We start from the raw sequence: 27,259 nt of genomic DNA on the forward strand, positions 1-27,259 counted from the left end.
AGCCGCACAGAGGGATCTGTGAGCGAACGGGCTCGGGATCCGGGGAGGCGCGGGAAGCACCGCCCCCCGCCCGGCGGGGAGGTGCGGGAGAGGCGGCGGCCCGGCCCAGCCGGGGAAGCCCGTCCCGGGAGCCCGAAGGGCGCGGGCAGCGGCAGCAGCAGTGGCAGTGGCAGTGGCAGTGGCGGCGGCGGCGGGGACGCGGCGTGGCTGCCGCAGGGAAGCGGCGGCGGCGGCAGCGGCGGCGGCAGCGGCGGGCGCGAGGGGCGGGGCGCACTCCGCAACTTCTGCCGCTGCCTCCCGGGCGCGCTCGGCCGAAGCGCGCGGTTGTTGCGCGCTGCGGGCTGCAGGGCGGCCAGCCGAGCCGTGCCCGCGGGCCCGCGAGCTGCGCGTCCCGGACGTCCGTCGGTGCCGGAGGAGCCTCCCGCAGGGAGTCTCGGCGCGGCCGCGCTCCCGCGTGGTCCGCAGCGGCTGGGGCCCCGGGACGTGCGGGGCCGCGAGGCCGAGCCGAGGCGCCCCCCAGTGGCCGGCGCGCGCTCCATGGCTGGGCCGGGCGGAGCGGAACCGGCGAGGTGAAGCCCCCCCGGGCCGGCGGCCGGAGCGCGTGGCGGGGGTGCCGGCTCCATGGGCAGCAGCGCACAGCGGCAAGATGATGGACGTTAACAGCAGCGGCCGCCCGGATCTCTACGGGCACCTCCGCTCTTTGCTCCTGCCGGAGGTGGGGCGCGGGCTGCCGGACCTGAGCCCCGACGGCGCCGGCCCGGTCTCGGGCTCCTGGGCGCCGCACCTGCTGCGCGGGGTCCCAGAGGTAACGGCCAGCCCGGTGCCCACCTGGGACGCGCCGCCGGACAATGTCTCCGGCTGCGGGGAGCAGATCAACTACGGCAGAGCCGAGAAAGTTGTGATCGGCTCCATCCTGACGCTTATCACGCTGCTGACGATCGCCGGCAACTGCCTGGTGGTGATCTCGGTGTGCTTCGTCAAGAAGCTCCGCCAGCCCTCCAACTACCTGATCGTGTCCCTGGCGCTGGCCGACCTCTCGGTGGCCGTGGCGGTCATGCCCTTCGTCAGCGTCACCGACCTCATCGGGGGCAAGTGGATCTTTGGCCACTTCTTCTGCAACGTCTTCATCGCCATGGACGTCATGTGCTGCACGGCCTCAATCATGACCCTATGCGTGATCAGCATCGACAGGTAAGGGCCGGGCCGCCCCGTCCCGGGGTCCGGCTGCGGATGCGCTGGCAGCTCCACCGCGAGCGCTCGCCTTTCTTGGGAGGATAAGCCAGACTCCTCGGCGGGATGAAGGGCTGCGCCTAAAACATCAACCCCCACACATCAACCCTACACCAACCGAGCAACTACAGTTATAGCATAGTCTATATACACCTTTAAAAAAAAAGAGCCCGAAATGTTCTAGTTTACTGTAGTGAGGGTTTTAAGACCAAAGTTATTTTAAGTATTGGCAATTCCAGCACGGGGTCCCTTGGCTTGGTTTTTAGAAGGAAGGGATTTGATCCTTTCTGAGCTTGACAAACCCTTGCTGTGAGTCTGAAAGTGTCATTTCTTACTTTAAGAAATCAGTCGTTGAAAAGCCTCCTTGCTTCCAGATTGTGGGAGCTGCCCCCAGACAGGGGACTGAGGAGGGTTCCAGAATTGGGGGTTCTACATGTCTAAACGTTGCACCCCTATGATTGATGGTTCTGAATCTCATTCTCCTGGACGTCTGATTTTAGTGTTTGGAAACGCTGTCTGGGTCCTGCAGGCTTGCTGACTGGAGCCTTACTCCCTGTCTGAATGGTTGGTTCTAGCCTTTCATCATATCCCTTGAGAATCTTCTCTTGAGAACTCCCCAGTGGAGTAATTGCAACAGAGGCTGACCATCTGTCAGAGATACTGGGGGAAAAAATTCCGGTAAAATTCTTGGGTGTCAGATTGGGCTAGGAGACCCCCGAGGATTACAGGATGCTGCAATGGAGCTAGTCTTTGGTACCTGAAACACTGTGCAACTGACAACTCGAAGGATGGTTCCAATGTTCTTTGGCCACCTAATAACTCTGTTTCTCTTGAAACCGAAATAGTAAACCTTAGTGTTCATCCACATAATTCTGCTGGTGTTTTAAAACCCGCACAGGACTGGTATCCTCTTGTGTTTAATGATACAGAGAAACAATTGCTTATTTTCTTTGTGGACCTACAGAACCTTTAAATGTGTAAACCCTTCAGCATAGAAGAAATGATTGATGCCTCCACACTTAAAATGACAGTGCCTCAAAGGATGGTTTAGCAGGAAACTGAGATTTTCTTCCTTTTCCTCCCTGTAAATACTGCTATTTGTGGTTTGTTGGTATTTAACATGTCCTGTTTTACTGCTTGACCAGGGTTTATAATTACTGAATAAAGAGAATGATAGGAAAGGGGATATTTTCAAGGAAAAAATATATTGTAGCTACGTTTAAAGATCTAGGTTATTTTTAAAGAATTGACCCTGCCATTTTGTATATCACGTTAGGTAGGAGCTTCTGAGAGCAAACAAGGAATTAATTTTAAGAGTAGTGCACGAATGGCATATATGAGAATATTAGCTCCAAACTTGACAGCTGAAGAAGTTCTGAATTACTGTAGTTAAGAATGACAAAAACATATGCACTCACAGTCTGGCTGTGGCAACAGGAAATAGGAGAGTGCATGCAATATACATAGTAAGTATATAAATGAATTGTAAGCATAAAAATTGGACTGCTAAGCCAACCAAATCGGCGCTTCTTGCATGAATGGAGTCCTTTTAAATGGAACTTAGTGTAGTACAACACATATAAATTTATGCTGCAAGAAATGCATTTATAATTTTTTCCCTTTCATAATTGATAAATGATACGTAAACAGCACAGTATCCTAACTCATCTCCTAGCACAGCCAGTGCTTCTGTCCTGCTGGGCACATTCAGGTTTGGCTTGGGACCACCCTGAGATTCCTGTATATGAGCTAAAGGCTTTCTTCACTCAGTGTGCACATGTGACTTACCAGCAAGCAGCAGGAATATCTTGATGACAGAGGTTAATCCTTCTTGGCAAGAGTTTCCAGTTTTTTCATCCAGTATATCTGTACGATTCTCACAAATTGTGGTAATATAGGGATATAGAGTCTCTTTATTTCCTATGAGAATTGCTCCATTGGTGAATTCTGCTTAAAAAATTATTTTGGAGGATGAACATAGGTTTTTTTTAATTTTAGATAAAATGAAGAATTGATAACACTGGAAGACACAGATTGCTTTTCTTCCAAGAACACACAAAAATAAAAATGAGAAAAAGGAAAATGCATTTGATATCTAAGGTGAATTACTTCTGGAGACTGTTTTCTTCAGTTTTGTTGTAGACTATGACCAATGATATACAAATGTGCTAAGAAAATATGAAAAATTTTCATCTTCATTTGTTCATTCCCTCTTGAGTACAAGGTTAGGTTACAATCAAAGATGAATAATAGTATTCCTGCCTTTGAGCTCTTACTGTATTGTGAGAGTTTGGATATCTTTTGAGCATTTAACATGTCCAAAATGGAACGTTTGATTTTTCTTAACCACACCCCACCTTACAGGGATGCTTTTCTAGCCTTTTCAAATGCAATTCCATGCTGTTCTTCTGCAGAGTCTTCAACATTCCCTTCCCCACCCTTCTCAGATGATGATTCATGATCATTGAAGAAGTAGCAGTCATTGGATGGGAGCTTCATGATCTCTCCACTACCAAACAGTCTTTCTTACATCTGTTCCCTTTTTATTTCTGCCCAGTTAAAAGGTGAGAAGACATTGTTCCCCGGCAAAGACCAAACCACCTGCGCTCCCCATCCCACCCCCTCTCATCTCAAGGATCTTGTTCCTTCCTTGATCCCTCTTCTCTTCTTTGTCTTCAGTGTTTCTTCTCAAATGGGTCAAGCTTGATCTTCTATTTTCCTTTGGCCTTATTTCTTTCTGTAGTTACTTCTCCAGTTCACAGTTAAGCTGCTCAAAGAACTGTGCCCACAAGCTGTCTTTATTTCCTTCCTCCTCAGGTAGATGTTTGGCACTCTCAGGTCTACTGAAGTATTTTAATGGGCCTTCCTGGTTTCATTTCTATCCATCTCTCATCCATTGGCCATGAAGTAGCTAGAATGATCTCTTCTAAAAAAATTTGTTTTAAGTGAAATAACATTTACCTATAGTGAAATGCACAGATATTAAATGCATAGCTTGATGTGTTCTGACAAATGTCTATACCCATGTAACCAACACTCCAATGGGGATATAGCATATTTTTATAATTTTAGAAAGTTGCCTTGTGCCCCTTTCAGAATGATCTTTTAAAACTAGAAATCAGGGGCGCCTGGGTGCCTCAGTCGGTTAAGTGTCTGACTCTTGATTGTGGCTCAGGTCATGATCTCAGGGTCCTGAGATCTTCAAACCCCGGGTGGGGCGCTGCACTCAGTGGGGAGTCTGCTTGAGATTCTTTCCCTCTTCTCCTATCCCCACCTGCTCTGTCAAATAAGTAAATAAATCTTTGAAAAAAATAAAAATAGAAATCAAATTATATTTTACATGCAGTTTAAGACATACAAAAGGGCGCTATACATTGTTTAGGTGAGTTTATATAAAGAGTAAAGGAAAAAAGAGTGCAGAGGAATGGTGAACACCTCACTCATGGGAGTGGTTATCTCTGGGTGGGGGTGGGGGTGGGGGTGTATGAGGGAGTGACACGCTTACCAACTGTACCAATGTTTTGTTTCTAATTTTGATAGTTGATACAGTCTTGTTATTCTTTATATAACTTTCTGTATGTCTGAGATATATTTTTAATGTCTTTTGGAAATACATATAGAAAATGAACAATCCTAAGTATAGAGCTTGATGAATTTCCATAACGCGAGCAACACTTTGATGTAATCTGCCACTAGATCAAGAAATTGAACATTACCAACCTCCCAGAGGTCCCCTTCTGCCCCTTTCCAGTTTCTGATACTCCAAGGATAACTGTTATCCTGACTTTTAGCATCGTGAATTAGTTTCACTTGGTTAGAACTCATATAAATGGAACAATATAGTATGTACTCTTAATTCTGACTTCTTTTGCTCAATATATCTGTGTGATTCATCCATAGTTTATAGTCTTTCGGTACTTTATTTTGTTTTATTTTATTTCAATTTTTTTGGTGAGTAATATTCCATTTAATTTGTTTATCAATTCACCTGTAGATGGACATTTGAATTGTTTCCAGTTTCTGGATATTACTAATAGTGCTGCTATAAACATTTATTTGTATACAAGTCATTTTGTGGACTTGTTTCCATTTGTTTTGGGTAAATACAATACTGTATAGTAAGGTTCTTTATTGTATTTTAATTCTATTTACCCCCTTACATCCTTTGTGTTATTGTTGTCATGCATTTTAATCTACATATTTAAAAGATCTATTAGATATTATTTTTGTTACTTTAGACAGTCAGTATTCATTCTTATTTCCCCACACATTTACCTTTGCATTGCTCTATATTTTTTTCCTACATTAACATGCTTTCATCTGGGATTATTTTCTTCTGTCCAGTTAAACTTTCTTTTTTTTTTAAATTTAATTTTATTATGTTATATTAGTCACCATACAATACGTCATTAGTTTTTGATGTAGTGACCTATGATTCATTGTTTTCGTATAATACCGGTTAAACTTTCATTAGCGTTTTTAAAAGTGAGGGTTTGTTAGTAAAAATACTGTCAGTTTTTATTTATCTGAAACTGTCTTAATTTTGCCATCATTTTTGAATGACATTTTCTCTGAGTATGTAATTCTATATTTGAGGGGTTTTCAGCACTTTAAAACATTCTTCCATTGTCTTCAGGTTTCCATCAGTTCTGTTGAAAAATCAGCCATTAACCAACATTATTATTATGCCTTTGAAGATAATGTGTCTTTTTTTCTTCTGCTTACTTTCAGGATTTTCTCTTTAGTTTTAGTCTTTAGTTTTTATCAGTTTTTCTGTGATGTCCTCAGGTGTGGCATTATTGATCATTTTTTGCTGTTGTTGATCAAGCTTGCTGGGGTTCTTAGTAATTTTTGTATTTGTGCATTAAAGTCTCTAATCAGTTTGCTGTTATCTCGTTAAGTAATTTTACTGTCCCATTCTTTCTCTCTTCTGTGTCTCAAATTTACATAATTTAGAACTTTTACTCTATCACACATGTCTCTTACACGCTTTCTTTATTTTCCATTTTCCATTTTCCTCTGTGCTTCAGTTTTAAAAAAATTTTTGACCTGCCTTCCAATTTATTAATCATCTCTTCTGCTTGTCTAATCTGTTGTTCAGCCTTATCTATTGAGTTATTAATTTCACACTCCTAAAAGTTCCATTTGATCTTTTTTTCTGATTTGATCCTTTTTCTTGGTTCTAATTCTCTGCCTTATGTAATTTCTCTTTCTTGTTATTATACTCTTGAGTATACCTAGTCTCTTTTTATACTAATTCCAATATCTGAATCACTTGTGGTTTCTTTGTCTGTGATCTTTTTTTTTGTTCCCTTCTGGGTTTTGCGTCTATGTCCTGGCATGCCTAGTACATTTGATTATATACTCAGTATTTTGTATGAAAAATTATAGATGTTGTAGATGATGTAGTTTTCCTTGAGAGAAAATAGCTGCTAGGCAGGCATATTGGTGGACTTATTATTGTAATCCAGTTAGGGGTTGTGCTAACTATAGGTAATGTTTTAGGTTTTTTTGTGTGTTTTTTTTTAATATTTTGTTTATTTACTTGACAGAGAGAGACAGTGAGAGAGGGAGCACAAGCAGGGGGAGTGGGAGAGGGAGAAGCAGGCCTCCCGTGGAGCAGGGAGCTGGATGCAGGGCTCGATTCCAGGACCCTGGGATCATGACCTGAGCTGAAGGCAGACGCTTAATGACTGAGCCACCCAGGCGCCCCTAATGTTTTAGTTTTGCTAGAGCTCTGTCTGCTACTGGCTGATGCCTCTTTCTGGGGTGTAGCCTTCTTGGGATTTCAGCTAAAAGCATGGGGTGTTCTCAGTGTCTTCTCCCCCTGGCTTGTTCAGAACTGTAATTGTTCACTCCTCAGCACTGTGAGATGGTTAAAACTCCTACTGAAAACCTTTTGGGAGCTTTCTCCTTGGCTTCTCAGCCTCCTGCCCTGCACAACTTCAGAACTCAACCAACATCTTGAGGGGGAATACCAGCCCAGTGTTGGGCTTAGTTTTCTGCTCCTTCCTTCTTTTGGGGCTCTTGGACTCTCAGGTCTTAAATTTTTGTCTATCTTCAAGAGACTACCAAAATTTTTTCTGGTATTGTTGCCTCTTCATAACTAGCTCTGCCTGAGGCTCTTTGCCTGGATCCTCAGCCCCTTCCCCTCACCTACTTTTGGCAAATGTCCCAAGGGAAAGAGTGGCGGCAGAATTTTGGCTCACCTCTCTGTGGTTCTCTCCTCTCCAGGATTATTTTGTCCCTTCAACTCCCGGTTATCTCAGAAACTCTGATGACTACAGGCAGGTGTGTGTGTGTGTGTGTGTGTGTGTGTGTGTGTGTGTGTATGTGTCTCTGTGTTTTATCCAGCTTTTTTAGTTGTTTCAGCAGAAGCATTGGTGTGAAGCATCATGCAACCTCATCATAGCTACAAGTGGATGTGTGCCTGAAATATTTTAAATATATACAAATACAGAAGTATAATTATGTAAATTGCTCTTCTGAAAACCTTTCCTTGGCTTTTCATTTCACTTGGAATAACATTGAAAGTGCTTAGCACATCTTTAAGGTCCTTGATTTGTCCCTGCCTTCCTTCACAATAACATTTTGTACCACATTCCCTCTTGCTTTCCAAAGTATAGTCCCCCTGACATTTGTGGTTTCTCCATAATGCCAGATTCTTTCCGAAATCAGGTCCATTCCATGCAGACCCACCAACTAACATGTTTGCAAAACTATGATTTCATGTCTGGAGTTCTATTCCCTAATATATCTATTCTCTAATATATATTTTTTGATCCCAAGTTGGAAAGCCTGAAGGTGTTTAATGCTCCAGAATGGCAACAATTAAAATATCTGTAAAATGTCAAATATTGACAAGGATGTAGAGGTACTTTCATACATTACCAGTAGGATTGTGAATTGGTGAATCACTTAGAAAATAGTTTGGCATTATTGTGTACTGTTGAAGATACATACGGCCTATGATTTTGGTATTTTACCATTAGGTATGTATCAAAGAGACTCTTGTCACCAAAAGTCTTGTATAAGATTACTTATAATATCCACAAACTTGGAATCCTAAAACTTGAAATAATACATATATGCAACAATAGTAGAATGGATAAATAAATAAATGGTGGTATATTTGCATAATAGAATACTATTCGATAGTGGTTATCCAACTTGAGCATGTATCAGGACTATCTGGAGGGCTTATTAAAACACAGATTGCTGGGTCCCACCCCAAGGGTTTCTGATTCAGTAAGTCTGGGGTAGAGCCAAATAATTTGCATTTCAGATTCCCAGATGATTCTGATGCTCCTGGTTTTGGGACCTTAGTTAGAGAACTACTGCTATACAGCAATGAAAATGAACAAACTGTGGTTAAAATGAATCTTACAAAGTAATTTAAACAATTTTTTGTCATAAAAAATTTGAAGCATATTTAAAAGTCAGGAGTACAGTATGAAGAACCTAATGTATCCATTGCCTAGCTTCAACAGTGATGAATTTATGGCCAATTTATTCGACATTGTGACTCCTCCATCTTCACAGTATTTTAAATCAAATTTCAGACGTCATGTCATTTCACCCATAAATACTTTGGGGTCACAAATGTAATGCTGAGCAGAAGAAGCAGAGTCCCAAAGAACACGTACAATGTGATTCCATTAGTATAAAAATTTGAAACAGACAACCTTGTTCAGAGACCCAGGTAAGTGAAAATTTTAGAAAGAAAAGGGAAGAGATATAGATCATGAGACCAAGGAGAGTGATTACCTCTGGGCATGCTTCTGAAGTGTTGTCATGTTTTATTTCTTGACTGTAGTGATAATTACATGAGTGTTCGCTTTTTAAATTACCGCTAAAGCATCCATGTATATTCTAGGTGCTTTCCTGCTTCCACATTTTGTTTTATAATCAAAAGGACAGAAGTCTTTATTTGATGACATCTTGTGAGGATTCACATCAGATGGATGGTCAGTCTTAGCAGGTGCACTTACTGTTTCAGGGCTATCAGCCACTGTTCATTTTTTAGCTTCATGCGTGAGGGCAAGGGTCATCTTGGGGTTGTTAACAGTTACAGGAACTCATCTGACTTATTTGCAAGAGCCGTGCTCCTTAGCTCTGACTGGTGTCTGGCTGAAGCCTTGCCTCCTCGCCAGGTACTGTGACTCATTCGCTTCGATGATCTGAGTTGTACTCTTGGCTTTCATTCCGCTGTGATCAGCAGTGCAGGGAGCCTTCTGGCTTCTCTGGATTGCCTTTCTCTTTGAAGAAGTCATCCTTGCTCATCTCTAAATTAATTTTCAGCTTGTAGGTACACTTTAAGGGTTGATAGAATCCTCTTCTAGCTTTGCTCTGGGAAGGTGAGAGGGAAGAGAATAAATGGATCTTCCTTTGTGAGTGACGCTTCCCACAAACTACTTTTGTTTCTTCTTATGAGTTAGCTGGCAGGGTAGAAATGCTAGCCGCTAATAGGTGTTCAGTGCTTTATTGTTCACAGACCACTTTCCACATGCAGAAATCTCCTTTGATCTTTCCAACAACGTTGTGAGGTGGGCATTATTATCTGTACTCAGTGTGGGAGGAACTGGAGGGAGAAAGCGACTTGTCCAAAGACACAGTTTGCATGGGTGAAACTTGTGTTCAAAGCCTCTTCAAGTGCCATGTATTAATGTGTATATATTTAAGGAAAATAGAAATTTAGATACAGCCATGATAGAGTTAAATCCTGATCGAGGTCTCAGAAGAAATGTTGAATTAGACTGGTGATGGAAAGGCAGGAGAGTTTCCAGGCAAGAGCAACAGAGATGCCAAGAGGCTGGAGGCCATGAATCAGTCTGTGAGCAAACGTACAGAGAAGGAGCCAGAAGGCATCCCAGGTGAGGGAATAGCACAGGGAAAGCCCAAATCTGCCAGACCTTGCCCCTTGTGGCAGATGCTGCTCGTTGCCTTTCTTGACCCCCGTCACCCTATTCCTCCTTACTTACAGGAATTCCTGTTTTCACCTGGGAATATGGCTGCCCAGAATAAAGACATTTTCTTTCTTTCCTTCTTCTTCGTTTTTTAAAATTTATTTTATTTTATTTTTTGAGAGAGAGAGTGAGCACGAGCAAGCAAGAGAGCATGAGCAGGGGGAGGGGTAGAAGGAGCGGGAGAAGCAGGCTCCCCATTGAGCAGGATGCCCCATTTGGGGCTTCATCCCAGGACCCTAGGGATCATGACCTGAGCTGAAGGCAGATGCTTAACCGACTGAGCCACCCAGGTGCCGCAAAGATGACATTTTCTCTGGGGGATGATGGTGAGAGATGACTCTCCCCTGCAGCTAGGTGTGGCTGTGTTATCAAATTTCGACCGAAGAGATGTCAGAGAAGTATTGTGTTTCAGCTTCTTGGAAACTTCCTTTGAGACATTTCGGTGTGTGTGTTCTTCCTCTTTTTTTTTTGTCCTTGGCTCCACCTTGCCACCTGGCATTTAAGTATGGTGCCTAGAGGTCTGGCTGTCATCTTGGTCAAGAGAGGGCCACACTTGGGAGGGAGGAGTGGTATGCAGGAAGGATAGCCTGGATCCTGGAGGACTGTGGATTCCACAGGGTTCTTGGAACCCTGACTTCTTCGTAATGGGTGAACAGATACCATTCTGTTGTCTGTCACACCTGCTGAACATAAGTGTCAGTTTCTTACTCCGCTCCCTGCTCCTTCCCATGGATGTCCACATGTATATATCATAAAACATTGTGAGGGTGTCGCTGTGTCATTCTCTTTTGGAAATCCTTTAGGATTAAAAACTACCATTTTTGAGAGCCTTTGGTGCTACATAAATTCCTAGAGACTCGACACAATATCCCATTTACTTTTCATAGCAAGGGTGTTTACTGAGTGTCTGTCCTTGAGTGTCTCGGCTGGCCAAAGGTGAACAAGAGAAAGTGTGAACATTTTTAATCCTGTTCTGTAGATGAGGAAGCTGAGGGAACATGCACATTCTATGTGGCAGGAACAGCATTTGGATCAAAAGCCCATGTGTTCCTCTCTATCACTGTTAATGATAGCCTGCTGCATGAGTAGAACATTGCTGGAATAGCATTCAAGGCCCTTTATGATTTAACTCCTGCTTCTCTTACTGCCTCAGTCAGACTAACTCCATCATAAGACCCTCCCTTTCAATGTCGGAACAAAGCTAATGCTCTTACCCCAAACTTGTTCCTCTTCTGACATTCCCATCCCAATCAATCTGCACCCATTTACTTTGCTAGACATTTGGGTACCATCTTTGAAACTTCCCATTCAGCCCCCCACTCTCTACTAGCCAATCACCAAATCCTGCTGATTATCCCTCCCCTCTCCTTCTCCCCACAGCCATGTCCAGCAGCTCAGCTGAAGCCCCCATCATCTTTCATTTGGACCACCCAAAGTAGCCTCCCAGGAGGCTCCCTGTATCTACTGCCCCATGTTAATGCAGCATGTGTAACCCTAGCTGAAGAATAAAATCACCTGGGAAATTAAAAAAAAAAAAAAAAGCAATTCTTGGAGCCCAGCTCTAGAGAGATCCTGATTTAATTGGTCTGGGTGGGCCTGGGCATCAGTATGTTTGAAAATAACCCCCCCGCCCTGCAGGTGATTCTAATGTGTAGCACGATGGAGAATCCCTGAGTTAGGATGTTCTTTTAAAAAGACAAATGCAATTTTATTGATAGTTCCTGAACTTACCTGCATATTAGAATCACCTAGGAATCTTCAAAAAATTCCAGAGCCCACACCCAGGCCATACACAAGCCCAACTAATGCACAGCCTCTGGGGATAGGACTCATGCATCCATATTTTGGAAGCTCCCAGGTTAGTCCATTGTGCAGACAGGTTTGGACACTACTGGATTATGCTGTTCTTCTTTAATGGGTGAATGAATTCCCCTTTTCTTGGGATAAGATCCTAAATGTTCATTGTGACCTAAAAGATTATATAATCTGACCTCTGCCTACCTCACTAGATTGGGAGTTAGCAAACATTTTTTCTGTAAAGGGCTAGATAAATATTTTAGTAAATATTTTAGGCTTGTGTGTCATGTGGTCTCTGTTTTAACTACTTTGCCACTGTAGTTTGAAAGCAGCCGTAGGCGTTATGTAGATACATGGGAGTGGCCGTGTTCCATTATAAAACTTTATTTATTGATAGTGCAATTTGAATTTCATGTTATTTTTATATCTCATTAAATATTCTTTTTTATTGGTTCAACTATTTTAAAATATAAAAACCATTCCTAGCTAGGGGTCCTATACAAAATTAGGCAGGCCAGATTTGACCCTGCAGGAGTTTGCCAGCTTTTGCCCAAGATTCGATTCGATTCGATTCGATTCGATTCAATTCAATTCAATTCTCGGTTGGTCAGTCTGTCTGTCTATCTATCTATCTATCTATCTATCTATCTATCTATCTCCCCATCTCCCCCAAGCCCCCAATATTCTGACAACCTTGTTCTTTTTTTAGTTCCTTGACATTTTGATGTTCAGGGCCTTCACAAGTCTTTCTATTGCCCAACCCCCCCTTTTCTACCTCTTTGGCTAGCTAATTTTTATCACTCTTCAGACAGGTCCCTGATTAGATGTTACTGTCTCATGCAAGCAATCCTAGAATCTCCAGACCATCTTAAACAGTCTTATAACTCCCTGCATTTTTTCCTAATAACACTCCCCTCAGTGTGTAGTTAATGGTTTGTGAAAGTGACTGTAATAAATGCATGATTTGTGAGCTCAATCATCCATACGTTCTGCATAGCAGGACCTGTACATTCTGCATGGAATCGTTCCATATATTCTGCATGGCAGGAGTCTGTCTTGTGGGAGACTGTATCCCCATCCCCAGCATAGTACTTGGCACATGGTAGGTGTTTAGTTAATCACTGTGGGTTGATTTGAGGAAGGAAGGTGGGTACCTCAGATTCCCAAAGGTCTGGCCTTGACTTCTTATTTTCCAGGTTTCTGGGAAACGTTCTTCCTGGTGACAACATAGAAGTTTCCTTGGGAAACCAAATTAGGATTAGGGGATTGATGGGACAGAAGCAGCATGGAGGCAATGGGACAGCCCCAAGGGATTGTCCCATCAAGTTGTAGTAGGCTGCTGAGTGACGGTGTTCTGCATAGGCAGAACACTGATTTTAACAAAGCCCCAGGGATACTGAACACTTAGCTGCTTAGAGCCAGGGGTTGGCTCTTTATTATCATCATTGTTGTGCCATGGAGCAGGAGGAAAATGCAGATGAAACTGAATTAAAACCCCAGAGCCTTTTTCTTTCAGTGAAGAAACATATTTTTGACCAAGCTCACACATCCCAGAAGGAGAGCCCCAGGTGTCAGGCAGGAAGGCGATGGCCAAGCAGGGGAGAACAGTAACTGGCATTTACAATGCCATTTGTTGAGTGCATACTTTATGCCAGGCCTACTGCCAAGGGCTTTGTGTAATTCATCTCACTTCATTCCCATGACCACTCTGTGGGCACTCTCATCCTGGCCACATGTGTGATGAGCAAAGGGAGGCTGTTAGAGCTTGAATAACTTGCCCAAGGGCACACAGGAAGAAAGTAGTGGAATCATATTTGGCTGGGGAGATGTCTGACTTCAGGTCTTTTGAGACCCAGAGGGGTGTTGACTTTGTGAACATCATTTGTGAACTGCATCAAGCACTAGATGTTTTCTTCTGCCTTTCAGAGAGACAAAGGTGATGTGAATATAATAGTAATTGTGTTAGCATAAGTCCATAGGCTCTTACCTAATATCCTAGGAGCCAGATGTGTTTTGGCACTTTCTCCTCCATTGTTGATCCAGGGCACCTCCACTCCAGTCCATCTGTTAGCTTTTGGGTTAGGTTTAGGGTAAGTCATTATGGAATCTTAAGATCCACTTCTTCACTGGTTTGAGAAAGACTCTTGAGCAGCAGGCCCTAACAGGCCAGGTGTGTGTGTGTGTGTGTGTGAGAGAGAGAGAGAGAGAGAGAGAGAATGAAGAGAGAGAGAGAGGATGCCTGAGCAAGTTAGAGGAGATGGTGGAGCTGAGATTTCTTTAATAACCAAACCCTTGTTATTTGTCTCCTAGATTTTGAAGTACTGTGGCCATACAAAGGTGGATAAAGACACAGCCCCATCTTTAAGAGGTTATCTAGTTGAGCATAAATTAAGATGATTTATTCACATATCAGAAAATTTGGACCTTTAAAAGCTTAGCTTATCCATATTGCTCTGCAGTCAATCCCTGTGTGCTCTGAGCTTTCTGGAGGAGATTATGAGTCATTTAGCTTCTAGTTGCAAACAGTTGGGTTGTCTGAGTGCTTCCATCAGTAAAAAAACTCAGGTACAATGTGGTCTGTTTTTGGACAGCCTTTCTGTGCCTGAAGAATCCTTGCTAAGGACTGCTGCACAGTGACAGCTTCTGGGTCAGACCTGCGTGCTCACCCTTCCGGTGTTGGAGCGAGGGCGCAGGATGCCGGCCTCTGGGGACTGCACAACCGTGGGCCCCGGGGGGAGGACTCACAGTGCATCTGTGTGGGGAGCTTTAGTTTTGCTCATTTACCCAGTTTGCCTTCTCACTTTCATTATGGGCTCTGTTCTGATTCAAATTCCTGAGCGTTTGATATTTCTGGGCATTCTGGTAAAATTTTCTACTCTTTCAAAGAATGGCAGCTGGATGGCTTTCCTTCTTCCAAATGGTTCTTTCATCCAGAACATCTGCCAGAACCATCCACCTACAGGGGGCTATCAGTCTTAATGCTTCAACCTGAGAGACTTCAGTCATGCTCTCCAGTCCAGCTATAATCAATCTGGTCCAGCTGCCTGAATATTTCAGAATTGTATTTTGGGAAATACATGTTCTATATGCTTGGTTTGAAAAAGTCTCTGGTATCCCCGATAAAAGTCTTTGGAAATTCTTCCATTTTGACAAATAGATTGCCTTGTGGTTTCATCCCTGATAGTTCTGGGGCTCCTGCAGGCCCCTGCCACTCAGGCTTCCTTCCCGGAACACAAAGGTGAGAGGCCTTTATTAGCAACTTCTTAACATATCAAAATTGTCTTTTCTTATTCTGGGAGTCATAGAGGATTCATCTTTTCATTTCTTCAACCTTTACCGGGTACTCAATCTTCATTAGTTACTCCTCTGTATCCTAAACAAGGCAAAAATAAGGTCTTTGCTTTCTCGAATCTTATATTCTAGTAAGATAAATGGGCTGAAAACAGATACACTTTTAAAAAACACACTGATTCATTGGTAATAGGTGCCATTTGGAGAGTTAAAACAGAGCGATATATTAATTAGAGTGGGTAATCGTAGAAGACCTTTCTGAGGTGGTGATATATACACTGAGATATAAAGAACATGGCAGAGCTGGGAGACCAATCGGAAGGCTTCCACAGTCATCAAGGGAAGAGATAATTGGGAATAGTGAAGATGGAGAAAAGTGGAGGGATGCAAGATATGTCTTGGAGGTGCATCAACAGGACTAACTGAGGGTTGGATGTGGGGAGTGAGGGACAGAGAAGAATTAAGGATGACGTGCTTTTGGCTTAAGCCACCCAGCAGAGGATGATGCTGTTTACTGAACGGGAAAGTAGTAGGACTGGTGGTAAAAATCACGAATTCTCTTTTGACTGGTGGGTTTGGTGTCCGTGGACATTTGGATGTAAGTGTCTAGAGATACACATGTGGATGTCATTGTAAATGATATTTAAAGTCACAGGGTGGGAGAGGATAGATAGGAAAAGGGGCCTGGGTACCAAGCCTTTGGGAGATAAAGTATTTAGTGGCCAAGCGGAGAGGACAAACTAGCAAAGTCTAAAAAGGGATGGTCAGTGAAACATGAGGAACACCTGGAGAATGTGCTATCTAGGAAATCAAGGGAAATGTATTTTGACAAAGACAGAATATCAACTCTGTCAGATGGTGTTGTAGAAGGCTAGAAAAGTAACCAGTCAGCTTGGTGACCTTGAGGTCTAGTCATCTTGAGAAGAGCAGCTTCAACAGAGCCGTGGAACAGAAGCCCAGCTGGAGTGAGGTGAAGAGAGGACAAGAGGAAAGAAGTGGAGACGGTGACTAGAAACAGCTCTTTCGAGAAGTTTTGCTGATAGCTACTTAGCTGGGAGTCAGGAAACGGAGCTTCCAGCCTCGTATCTGAAGTACCATTGGGGCATGGTACCCCAATGATAGTTACTTAAGTACGTGTCGTAAATTCCATTATAATGGGCAAGAAATTTGACCTCATTTTTCATTTCTACTTCCTAGCATTTACAGAGTTCCTGGCACACAGTAGGTGCTTTATCATATTAACTGAATGAATGGATGGATGAATTAATGAGTATCATACCAGGGCAGAAATACTTGAGGCTCTGAGACCATGTCTGATTCATCCTCTGCAGGCTCACTACACCAGGTGGGATGCAAAAATATCCCTGAATGAATAAACGTATCTGGTAAACTTGGGAGTCAAATAGGGGAGTCTGGGTTAGGAAAGGGCAGAGGTGGGATAGGATACAAATTCTGTCTCTGTGACGCCTGTTGTGGCCTTACATAAGTCACTATGCCTTATCGCTAAATTTCATTGCTCAAAATGATAGAAATATCTCCACAGAGTTAATATGAGGAATTAATGAGATTATATCCAAGAGGAATTTAGCCAAGGGCTTGCCTCTTATAAAATACCCGTGGATTGAGAGCACTGTTATTACTGTTCTTAATATTGTTCAACTCTGAGCTGCGCGGGGGCCTCGAGTGCTGCCAGCCAGTTAGGGCAGTATTCTGGAATTAGAGCTGTTTGAAGGGGAGGGCTCACTGGTGCCCTTCTTGACTCTCCTTCTTTCATCCTGAAGAGAAGAAGTAAATCAAGTTTGCCTGCAGGGAAAGCCTGTAGGGGGTCTTGATGAGGCTCCAGGTAATGCTAGCCTGCCCCCAAACCACCTCACCTGTCCACTGATGCCAGAAATAGGGGCCAAAGTGTATTCCATGATTAAGTACAGACGCTGCTTGAGGCAAGTCAGGGACTTGAGTTCCTTCATGTTGGGGTGTGCTCAGTGGGTCAGTCAGGAAGGGTGACTAACTGGTACCTTATATAATGTTCTAGATAATGGGGAGAGGAGGGCTTGTGGGGCATCCTCCCTTATCAGATGACATCCTAGCTGTCTCCTGCTTGTGCCCTTTCTCTGTGGACTTCCTATGTGTCACAGAAAGCATAGGGGCTGTTTCCGTTTTTCCCAAATATACTGTACCCTTCCTCCCTTGCTCCCGTGTTCTAATACCTGTTGTTTCCTCTGCCTGGAATGCCCTTCCCTTTCCTGCCTATTTCCTAAACATTCTTCAAGATTTAGCTAACATATCATGGTCTCTGGGAAGCTGTCCCTGACCCCTTGGTCTGGGTTGGGTTCTCCTCCCAGGCTCTTCCTTAGCACCCTGAGATTCCTTCTCTATTATCATCATGCAAAATGTACTTGTTTCTATTTCTTCCCCCACCCCACACAGCGAATGCTGAGAGTCCTTGGGGACAGGGACATCTTATTCATCTCTGTTTGCTCCCAGCTTCTCTTGGCATGTGGAAGGTGCCCAATAAATATTTGATGGATAAGTAAAAGAATAAGTGAATGAATGAAGCAAGCAAGCAAAACTTGACTATTTAATTGGGTCTTGGGTTTGGAACAAGTAGGCAGGGAAAATGAAGGACATAGAAGCCACACCCTTTATGATCCAGTTCTGCTTTGATGAGCCTTATTTCCTTTCTCCCTGAGTGGGGACATCATCATAGCTGCCAGGGGCATTTTTTCTAACTCTGAAGGCACAGTTCTGCCTCCCATGGTTTATAGAGTCCCTGTGGATTTCATTGTCAAGATGTTCTGTCATTAAGGTCTCTTTGTAAGGGTGGTCAGTGTAACAGGGTTTTTACCTGTTACGGTGCATTACATGAACATCCCCAGCAGCCTTGTCGAGTGAGCTTCTGAGCCCCAGAGGCAAGATGAGATGTTGGAAATCATATAATGGGATCCAGGAGCCACAGATATTTCAAATATCCCTGCACAAGATGGGAAATCACATGATGAAATGTAACCTTGCCTCCAGAACCTCTCATTGCTCCATCTTGGGTGAGTCAGAGGCATGTTTACACTTACACGTTGGTTCCTGTCTTGATTCTTCTTCCAAAGAATAGCTTCTATCCTGCTAAATTCCTAGGAGACTGTTAGATTCCCCTCAAATGTCACTTGTATGTAGCCTTGTGATAGATTATAAAAATGGCCCCAAATTCTTCCCATTCCTATATGCACATGCCTTTCACGTGTGACTTCACAGCCCTTGCCATGTTGACTCTAGGCTTGGCCTCCTACCTTGCTTTGGCTAATGGGACTTTAGCAAACGTGATGCAGGCAGAGACTTGAGAAGAGCCTATGCATTGACATTTGCCTGCCTTTGCTGCTTTGGGGGGACCCTGGGACTACTTCCATGTGAAGAAGCCTAGGCTGGGTGTTGAGAGACTCATGGCTTAGTCCTCCCAGTCCCCGGTCAGACAAATGAGGTTTTCATGAACTACTCAGGCACCAGCAGATCTATCACCTGACCACAGACATAAGAAAACCCACCTGAGAAGAACTGAACCAACCTAGACCAGGACAGTACAGCTGACCCACAGAATAGCAAGCTGAATATGTGGCTGGTGTTTAAATCTCAAGGTTTTAGAGGAATTTGTTACACAGCAGAGGCTAGCTGATAGCAAGCTGTTTGTGATTTGATCCTCCTCTTCCCTGAATATATGTTCCCATATTGATTCATTCATGTTATAGTACAATGTCCATCATGTTGTCTGGATGGTTGTTTATGAGTCTACCTCCCCAGTAGACCTTGGATCCTCCAAGAGCAGAAGCAATGTCTGGTGGACTTGTAAGATTTGCCGACTTAAGACCTATCCCACTGCCAGGGACTAAGAATGCACTTTGGAAACATGGGTAGGCTAGATGAATGTGTGCAGCTCAATTGCAATGTCTTTGAATCTTGGCTTCTGTGTCACCAGCAGCCTTTTTACTTATTTCTTCCCCACTCCCCAGCTAGTTATCCAACACTTAATGTTCACTCTACTCTTGACATTTTGTATTTCCACATTCTCTTTTATAGTTATGGTGGTCTCTTACCCATCCTTATAATTTCTTAGTGTATCTTTAGGTAATAGCAAAGTCCCCCCCCGCCAAGTTTTTAAAAAATAGGATTAGGTAGTCACAGAAGACACTGGCCAAAATAAAGCTTTTTGATAAGAATCCAAGTTTCCTTTTTCTAAATTATATTTTTCAAATGGCATTGTGATGATTGATTTTTATTTATTTACATTTGATTTGATTTTCAGTGTGTAGGATTCATATTTTCAAAATGAACAGTTTTCCACAGAAAGCTATTAATTTCATCTTGTCTGAGGTGATGACTCTTCAAACAAATTCATTTCATGTGTAGCTTCAATAAAAATCCCTGACCAATTGTTGGCATTTCGGGAACCGTAGAAAGTTGTGTGAAGGAGTCCTTCAGAGTTGGAATAAAGGAAGAGAAAGGTAACTTAGGTAAAAATCATTAACAACTCCTAAGAAAGTTTTGTTAAATAAATGCCCAGTGAAGGATTAAATGTTACCCGGTATCTGCAGGACTCTGTGCTACATGCTGACCATTTCATTGACTCTTTCCAATAGCCCTGTGCAATAGGTTCTATTATATGTGGAAAGGCTTAGAGAATTTAATCGGGTTACTCAGGGTCAGAATCTGGAATCAAACTTGGGTATATCTGATTCCAGGGCTGATGTCTTAATGCTTCTCAGAGAAGGGAATGGAAAGTATGGTCTATTCCTGGTAGATCATGGGTCTTCTTTTAAAGATGAAAATCAACTAATATATCTAGACCTTGGAGATTCACCTAGGGGGCATGATATCGGCACCTTGAAATATTCTGTACAGTGATAGGATAGGTGTTGACCTTGGTGTGTATGCTGGTCTCTACTTATCCCTGATTGTCCCAGAGTTCCCAGTTTGGCATGCCAGAGGTAAAGTGAGGTCAAGTTATCCCCCACATATTACCAGACAAACAGAATCAGAGAATGTGAAAACTGGAAGGGACCTCTGCTAGTTGACATCTTCAGGTCTACTCTCTACTTTTCACCACTCTATTCTCTTTCCTGGGAAACTGATATGCTCTCTGGTTTCTGGTTGGGTTCAGCCAATGGCAAGTTCAGGAAAGGATATCAAAGGGAGATCCTACTCTTCCTTAGGGTCACCTTGCATGGACTGTGCCCCTTGACCGGAAGTCACTATTCCTCTCCAGATGGCCCTTGCTGCCTGACTCCTTCCCACTGGGTTCTCTAACTGCCTTCTGCCCTCTTCCCTTTGCATGTGGAGTGGTGATTGTTCTGTTGCCCCACTGTCCTTTGTCGTTCCCTTACCTCCCGCTCATCCCTCTGTAAATAGTTTCCTTGACTATCCTAATTAGAGGGTGCAATTTATTTCTTGCTGAGATTTGGATTGATATAAACTTCTGGAGCGTATATAGTCTAACCTTCGCAGTTTATAAAGAGGAAACCAAAGCACAGAGAAAGTAAGTGCCTGCTTGAAGCCACTGACTGCTAAGTGGCAGGACCAGAACTTGGAAGGCACACTGGACTGACTTCGGATCCAGTGATTCTCACATACACCGCAGTGAGGACAGACCAGTGAGTGGTACTCTAGTAGTTGAGACAGTTGTTTATTTTATTTCCTTTTCTTGTAGGACAACTTAACTGAGTCACATCTTCCTGTAATGACTTTGGCCCAGGTTATTGCTCAACTGCTCTTGAACAACTTGTCAGCTCTGACTTTTGTCTTATCTTGGGTGCTCCAGAATAAAAAATGCCGTGAATGGGCTTCTGTGTTATTTAAAAGCAGTGTAGGCAGATGGTTTGTGTGTAAGTATAATTAGCATCTTTTGGGGTAAATGGTTTTTGTTTTTTGGGAAATACAGAGTTTTCATGAGCCCACAAACCACAATGGCAGCAAATCAGGTTCTTACCATCAAGGGAAGGATATTGTCACACTGTTTATTGATATCATTATTGAATGCTATTCAAGTTGCAATTACTGAAACTTGGCTTTTGCCAATGTGCTGGCTCAAGATAAACAGTCAATATTTGTTGAATGATTTAATGAATGAATATTCATAATGTTGATGAGTGGGAAATGGTAAAGTTAGCAATAGCACCTAAACTGTCTAGAGCACCGCTTATTAATTCTTTGACCTCTGAGGCATTCTCTGTTGGCTGTTGAAGCCTGATACTAATTAGAATTCAGATGCCCTCACTTCTTTTTATTTTTTTCTGTTCATTCTCCATACCGATGATGTTGTAGAAAACACGCTGCATTTGGAATCCAAAGGCCTCGCTTTTGGGTCTCATTCTGTGACTTCCTTACTAGCTATAAGACATCATTTCACCCTCCTTGAGCCTCAGTTTCCCATATTGTAAAGTTGGGTTGATTATACCTTTCTCATAGGATGTTTTGGTGGTAAAAGTAAGAATGTATGTACAAGCGTGCTTTTTTGTAAGTGGAGAGTATTGCTTTTCCTGTAGTATTAGGGTGTTTTAACTATCTGTGAAATGACAGACTTGGTGGGACTGTGTGTGGGTCCTATGTTGGCATTCTGATCTGTGTGCTTTACTAGTTCAGATGGGATCTTCTCCCAGTATCTGTGAAGCTCACTTATGATTCTGATGATTCTAGAGATGACTCAAGAAATGATCAGAAACTCCATTTCCTATAGTGGATTTCCCATGTTGTGGGCAGGGGCATTCTGACAGCATCCAGGTCCTTGCTCCAAGCAGTAATGGTCTGGATTTGTGTTAAGCTCTTCTTCCCATTGAAACTTTCCCCTCAACACCTCTTTCAATATGTTGGGGTTCTTCCTCTCCTTTGCCGCCCTCCCGTAACAAAAACAATAACTAAAAGCCACCACCACTCTCATAAGCTGCCTGAGAACTACTTGAAAGATCTTTATTATTTTATTATGCAAACCAAGTTATTTCCCATCAGCCTCTATCTCTCTCTTCAGATTAGTCTAGAGGCTGGCTTCCCTTTCACAACTTGGGGCTGCATCATCCTAAGGAAAAAAAAATGATCTTTTTTCCCCCTGACGTGAATTCTGCACTTTCTCAGGATGCAGAAGCAGCTGGAGCTAAGTATTTCTTCCTTTTAAAAAATAGCAGATTTTCCTTCCCGGTAAATGTAGATGTGATTATGATTAATAAAATGCAAATTTACTTAAGAGCATTTAAGCTAGCATAGCGTTTTGTCATTCTGTACTTCTTTAGTCAACTGATACTAGAAGTGCAATTACTACTAAGTGTGGGTTGAAAAATATTTTGACATTCAAAAGGGGTCCTCATTTTTGAAGAAGGTTAGGAATCCCTGGGATATACCCTTCAGCCTATGAGGTACTGCCTGAACTCTATCCCACCCCAGAACTAGAGGGAAGCTAGCTGATGCCAGTCAAAAGGAGGTTCTTAGCCCAGGGTAGGGGATGGTGTTTAGGGTAGAGGCAGTATTAGTGAAAAGGGAGAAGGAAAGATTTTCTGGGAAGGGCTGCCAATGAACACTTAGATTTCCACAGTGGTTTTTATTTCATCTTTTTTTTTTTTTTTGGTGTTGTTTAACAGCTTTAGTGAGATATGATTTACATACCGTAAAACTCACCACCATAAGTACACAGATCAGTGATTTTGAGTGAATGTGTAGAGTTGCGTATTTATCACCACAATCCAGTTCTGGAATATTTCCGATTGCCACCCCCCCAAATATATATATGTATATCTTGCAGAACAGCACTCTATTGTATGGATATACCACATTTGTTTACTCATCAGTTGAAGGACATCTAGGATGTTCCACTTTTTGGCTATCATAAATAGGTTTATTCCTAGGTATCTTACGGTTTTTGATGCAATTGTAAATGGGACCGATTCCTTGGTTTCTGTTTCTGCTGTTTCATTATTTCACCCATAAACTTAAAAAAAATCATTAGTTACAGTGTTTTCACACTCTAAATTTCAGTGCCCTGGTGCAAAGACCTAGGTCCTGAAAATCAAGAATGATATTAAAAATATTCGATTATTGCTACTAACCAGTCACAGTAGATGTAGGTCATAGGGCTGGATGATGGAGAGGTGGGGCCTCTCAGGGAGTTTGGGGCAACAGCTATATGCCAACTAGTATGGAAGTATCATAGTATTTTAACAACTTACAGTCATACCAATATAGGTACCTGATACGTGATGAGACTCACACCAGATATAGTCAAGCAATTTGAGGGAAGTAGGAGTTGAGTCAGGGCAGGGTCCCCGGGGATCAGTGTGGAAGTACCAAGAGTAAACCGACCTAGAGTCTCACCAGTGGACGGTAGGGCTTTTAGGGGTCCTGATCTGATGCAGGCAGGTATAGAGGTTCAGCAGGGTTCAAGGTATTTGTCTGGAGCACTAATTCACAACCTGGGCTCCTTTGGGAATCTTCTGAAGATCTCTGTACCTAGGTGCCAACTCAGGCCAGTTAAATCAGAGTATCTGCGAGTGGGGTTCCCACTCTTGCTTTGAGTGAGATTGTACCCAGTCCTGAAGGAGCTACATAAATGAAGGTACTATGTTAATTTTTGCAAACATGCCTTCTTGTGGTTCTTGAGGGAATGTGGAGAGGAACAGCAATATCAACTCCCATTTTTGAGCACTCTTTAAAGCACAGGACCTCACTTAATCCATTCATTATTGTCCCAGGTAGACTTCCTTTCCATTATCCATGTGAGCACACTGAGCCTCAGAATGATTACAGTTGACTTGAGATCACACGGCTCAGGAGAGGAAGGATTCCTTCTTCTCAGAGAATTAGCATTCTCTATATACAGTCCTAGAAGCCTGTAGTGTTGTGTTGTAAACACATTCCCCAAACCTGAGGGATGGAAAAGAGGCCTCCAAATTCCCACACAAAAAAATGTATGACCCAAGAGAACAACATTAAAACTCTTACTTTGTGTTCTAAGAATAGTTTTTCATTTAGATCATGGTTATTTTTGGTCTAATTCTAATAAGGTTGCTTATCTGGTTTCCCAGTTGTCAGATTAGAAGCAGAACATTGGAAACTGGAGAGGCGTTGCTCACGGTAGGCACACTGACACAGCTAGATGTTGGAGGCAGAGCCTTAGAGTGGAGGAGGAAAATGGTTTGCTCCTCTGCAAGATGAGTAGGTCATATTAGTTAATCTCTGAGGTCACTTCCAGCTCTAAAACTCAATGTGTTTAAGATAAAAGCTATAAAAAGCTATAGAAAAACACACAAGAATGGAAAAAACCTGGAAATCTGGACCAGAGTAGGGGAAATAGTCCTAGAGAACTTAGTAGCTCCTGAGGGCATAACTGTATCATAGACAGCACCGGGCTTGATGCTTTTGTTGATGACACTGAGTCATCAGGAAAACATCAAATATTCTGTAGATGCTGTTTCATAATGCAAAAAAAGCACACAAATTATTTTCCAAAGATTTCATCCAATAATGCTTATCAAAATGCTCCTTAAAGATGCAGTCTTTGGAAATTTTACTTAGTGGAACATCTTCCTTGATATATCCTTCATTGTTTTATGGAGTTTTTGTTCCTTGATAGAATAATTCAGATAATTGGGACAATATCTGGCTTTTGTCATTTTACACTAATTCGAAGCATTTTTCAATCATCCTGGATTCCAGTTAGTACTCTGACTAGATTGGTAGTTCTTCTTAGAGTGTATCCTTAGTACGAAGCCCTCCTGGGCTTCTCACATAGCTCTCTGGTTGGCTGATAATGAGTCTGTTAGACCGATGGCTCCTCAAGGGCAAGAACAGGGTCTTCTTCATCTTGGTATCTTCTGAGTCTCAGTAAATGTGTGTCAGTCAGGTCAGTGAATCAGTGAGTGAATGAACTGCAGAAGAATGCAGTTCCTCAGCAGTCCTGTTGCTAAATCCTGCAGATTGACCTTTCATGAGGCTGCGCCTGTTGCTTACCTTCCTCTCATTCCCATCACCACTACCTGAGACAACCACTAAAAAAATAAATGTCTGCCTACTTGTTGTTGAAAATTTAGAAAACACATAAAGGAATACACAGGAAAAGGGAAAAAAGATGCCTGGAATCTCACTGTCTAGAAATAACCATCACTGACACTTTAGGGTATATCTTTCCAGTCTTTTTGCTTAGACATTTCTTATGTAACCCAATTGTCAGCTGCCACCAGCCTCCTCTCTGAGCTTCCCTGGAAGAATCCACTCGCATAAAAGTATTTGTAAGCAATTTATAGTGTATTGTAAATGTTCTTTGACAATGGAATTTTGGCTTTCTCTTTTACTTTCTTTCTTCCTTTTGTGGACCGCCATCTTGACAGCTCCCGCCTTCTTTTTCTTCGTTATTTCCTAGACTTCTAATATCTTGTGGCTCTGTTGTTTGCTATTCGGAGAGCCTTTAAACCTTTGTGCTCATATCTAGGTTCTCCTTAGAAGATAGTGATGGTGGAGAGGGTAGAAGGACGTGATCAATTTTTATAAATGTCTTTCAAAAATGGGTTCATACATAATAAAAAAATTAAAAAACGGGTTCATACCTGTTTTTTCTTCCCATTTAAAATTGTGGTAAAGTACACATAATGTAAAATTTACAACATGAACCATTTTCAAGTATGGTCCAGTACTGTTACATACATTCATGTATTTGTGCAACCAATCTCCAGAATTCTGTTCATCCTGAAAAACTGAGATTATAGACATTAAACAACTCCCCTTCTCCCTTCCTCTCAGCTCCTGGCAACCACCATTCTATCCTCTATCTGTGTGAAATTGACTACTCTAGGTACCTCATAGAAGTGGAATCATACTACACTTCTGTCTTTTTTCACTTGGTATATTGTAGTCAAGGTTCATCCATGTTGCAACGTGTGCCAGTTTCCTTCCTTTTAAAGGTGGAATAATATTACATTGTATGGATAGATGGCATCTTGTTTATCCATTCATGTGTCCATGGACACTTAGGTTCCTTTCATCTTTTAGTTGTTTTGAATCCTGCGGCATGAGCATGGGCATGTGAACATTGGTATATGATCATGCATGTATAAATCTCTTCAAGACCCTGCTTTCTAACTCTTTTGGGTATACACCCAGAAGTGGAAGTGTTGGGTCATAGGCTAATTCTATTTTTAATTTTTTGAGGAACCACCATACTGTTTTCTGCAACAGCTGCGTCATTTTACATTCCCACTGTAGATAGAATTTTATATCTTGCTGTTTTTCACTTAAAATTATGTTGGGAACAATCATCACATCCTTAAGTCATTTTTCAAAATTACGACCTTTGGTGACTGCATAATTATCTACCATAATTTATTTGGTAATTTTCCTATATTTTGATATTCAGGTTGTGTCTAGTTTTGAGCTATTATTAAGAATAAGATGAAAATACTTCTTTGCTGCTCTGATTATTTTCTCAGGATAATTTCTTATAAGTGCAAATTTTAAGAGTTTGTATATTTTTAATATTTATGGCATATATTGTTACATTCTTCAGAAAGATTGTACCAATTAAGTTCTACCCTGAGAAGAGTATATAAGAGTGTCTGTTTCATTACATTCTTGCCAACCCTGGGTAGTAGCATTAAAAAAATTTTTTTTTAACTTCGGCAAGTTAAGAAACAAACGTGGCATCCATTTTGGTTTGATTTTTGATTAGAGGTGTCCAGGTTTTATCATATATTGACCAGTCTTATATTTCTGTTTTTATGAATTGTCTTTGCCAGTGTGTTTATCTTCATTTTACTGATTTAGAGATAACTTTTAGTTCTGGTTGTGAAAATACTGGGTTCATTGTAGAAAATTTGGGGTGTACAAAAAAAATATAAAGGAAATGAAATTCTTACTTTAACCACTTAGTGATAAATACCTTTAAAATGGTGAAAAATAAAGTAAAATGGTGAATATTCAAATAACCTTTTTTTGTTTGCATCTCAGTATCTGTATTAATT

General features: G+C 42.2%; 1 protein-coding gene across 4 annotated transcripts in view; it reads left to right on the forward strand.

Moving 5' to 3' along the window:
* The first annotated feature begins 520 nt into the window (after positions 1-520).
* HTR7 (5-hydroxytryptamine receptor 7) overlaps positions 521-27,259 on the forward strand; it is a 79,610-nt gene continuing 52,871 nt past the window's right edge. For all 4 annotated transcript variants that reach the window (XM_025880921.2, XM_025880920.2, XM_025880919.2 and 1 more), the window contains exon 1: positions 521-1,191. In XM_025880921.2, coding sequence (XP_025736706.1) covers positions 647-1,191 — 545 coding nt within the window. In that variant the 5' untranslated portion in view covers positions 521-646. The remainder of the gene's footprint in view (positions 1,192-27,259) is intronic.

Source organism: Callorhinus ursinus, unplaced genomic scaffold, assembly GCF_003265705.2.
Source record: "Callorhinus ursinus isolate GAN/ISIS: 27379988/994484 unplaced genomic scaffold, GSC_fseal_2.0 scaffold20, whole genome shotgun sequence".
NCBI classification, from domain to species: Eukaryota; Metazoa; Chordata; class Mammalia; order Carnivora; family Otariidae; genus Callorhinus; species Callorhinus ursinus.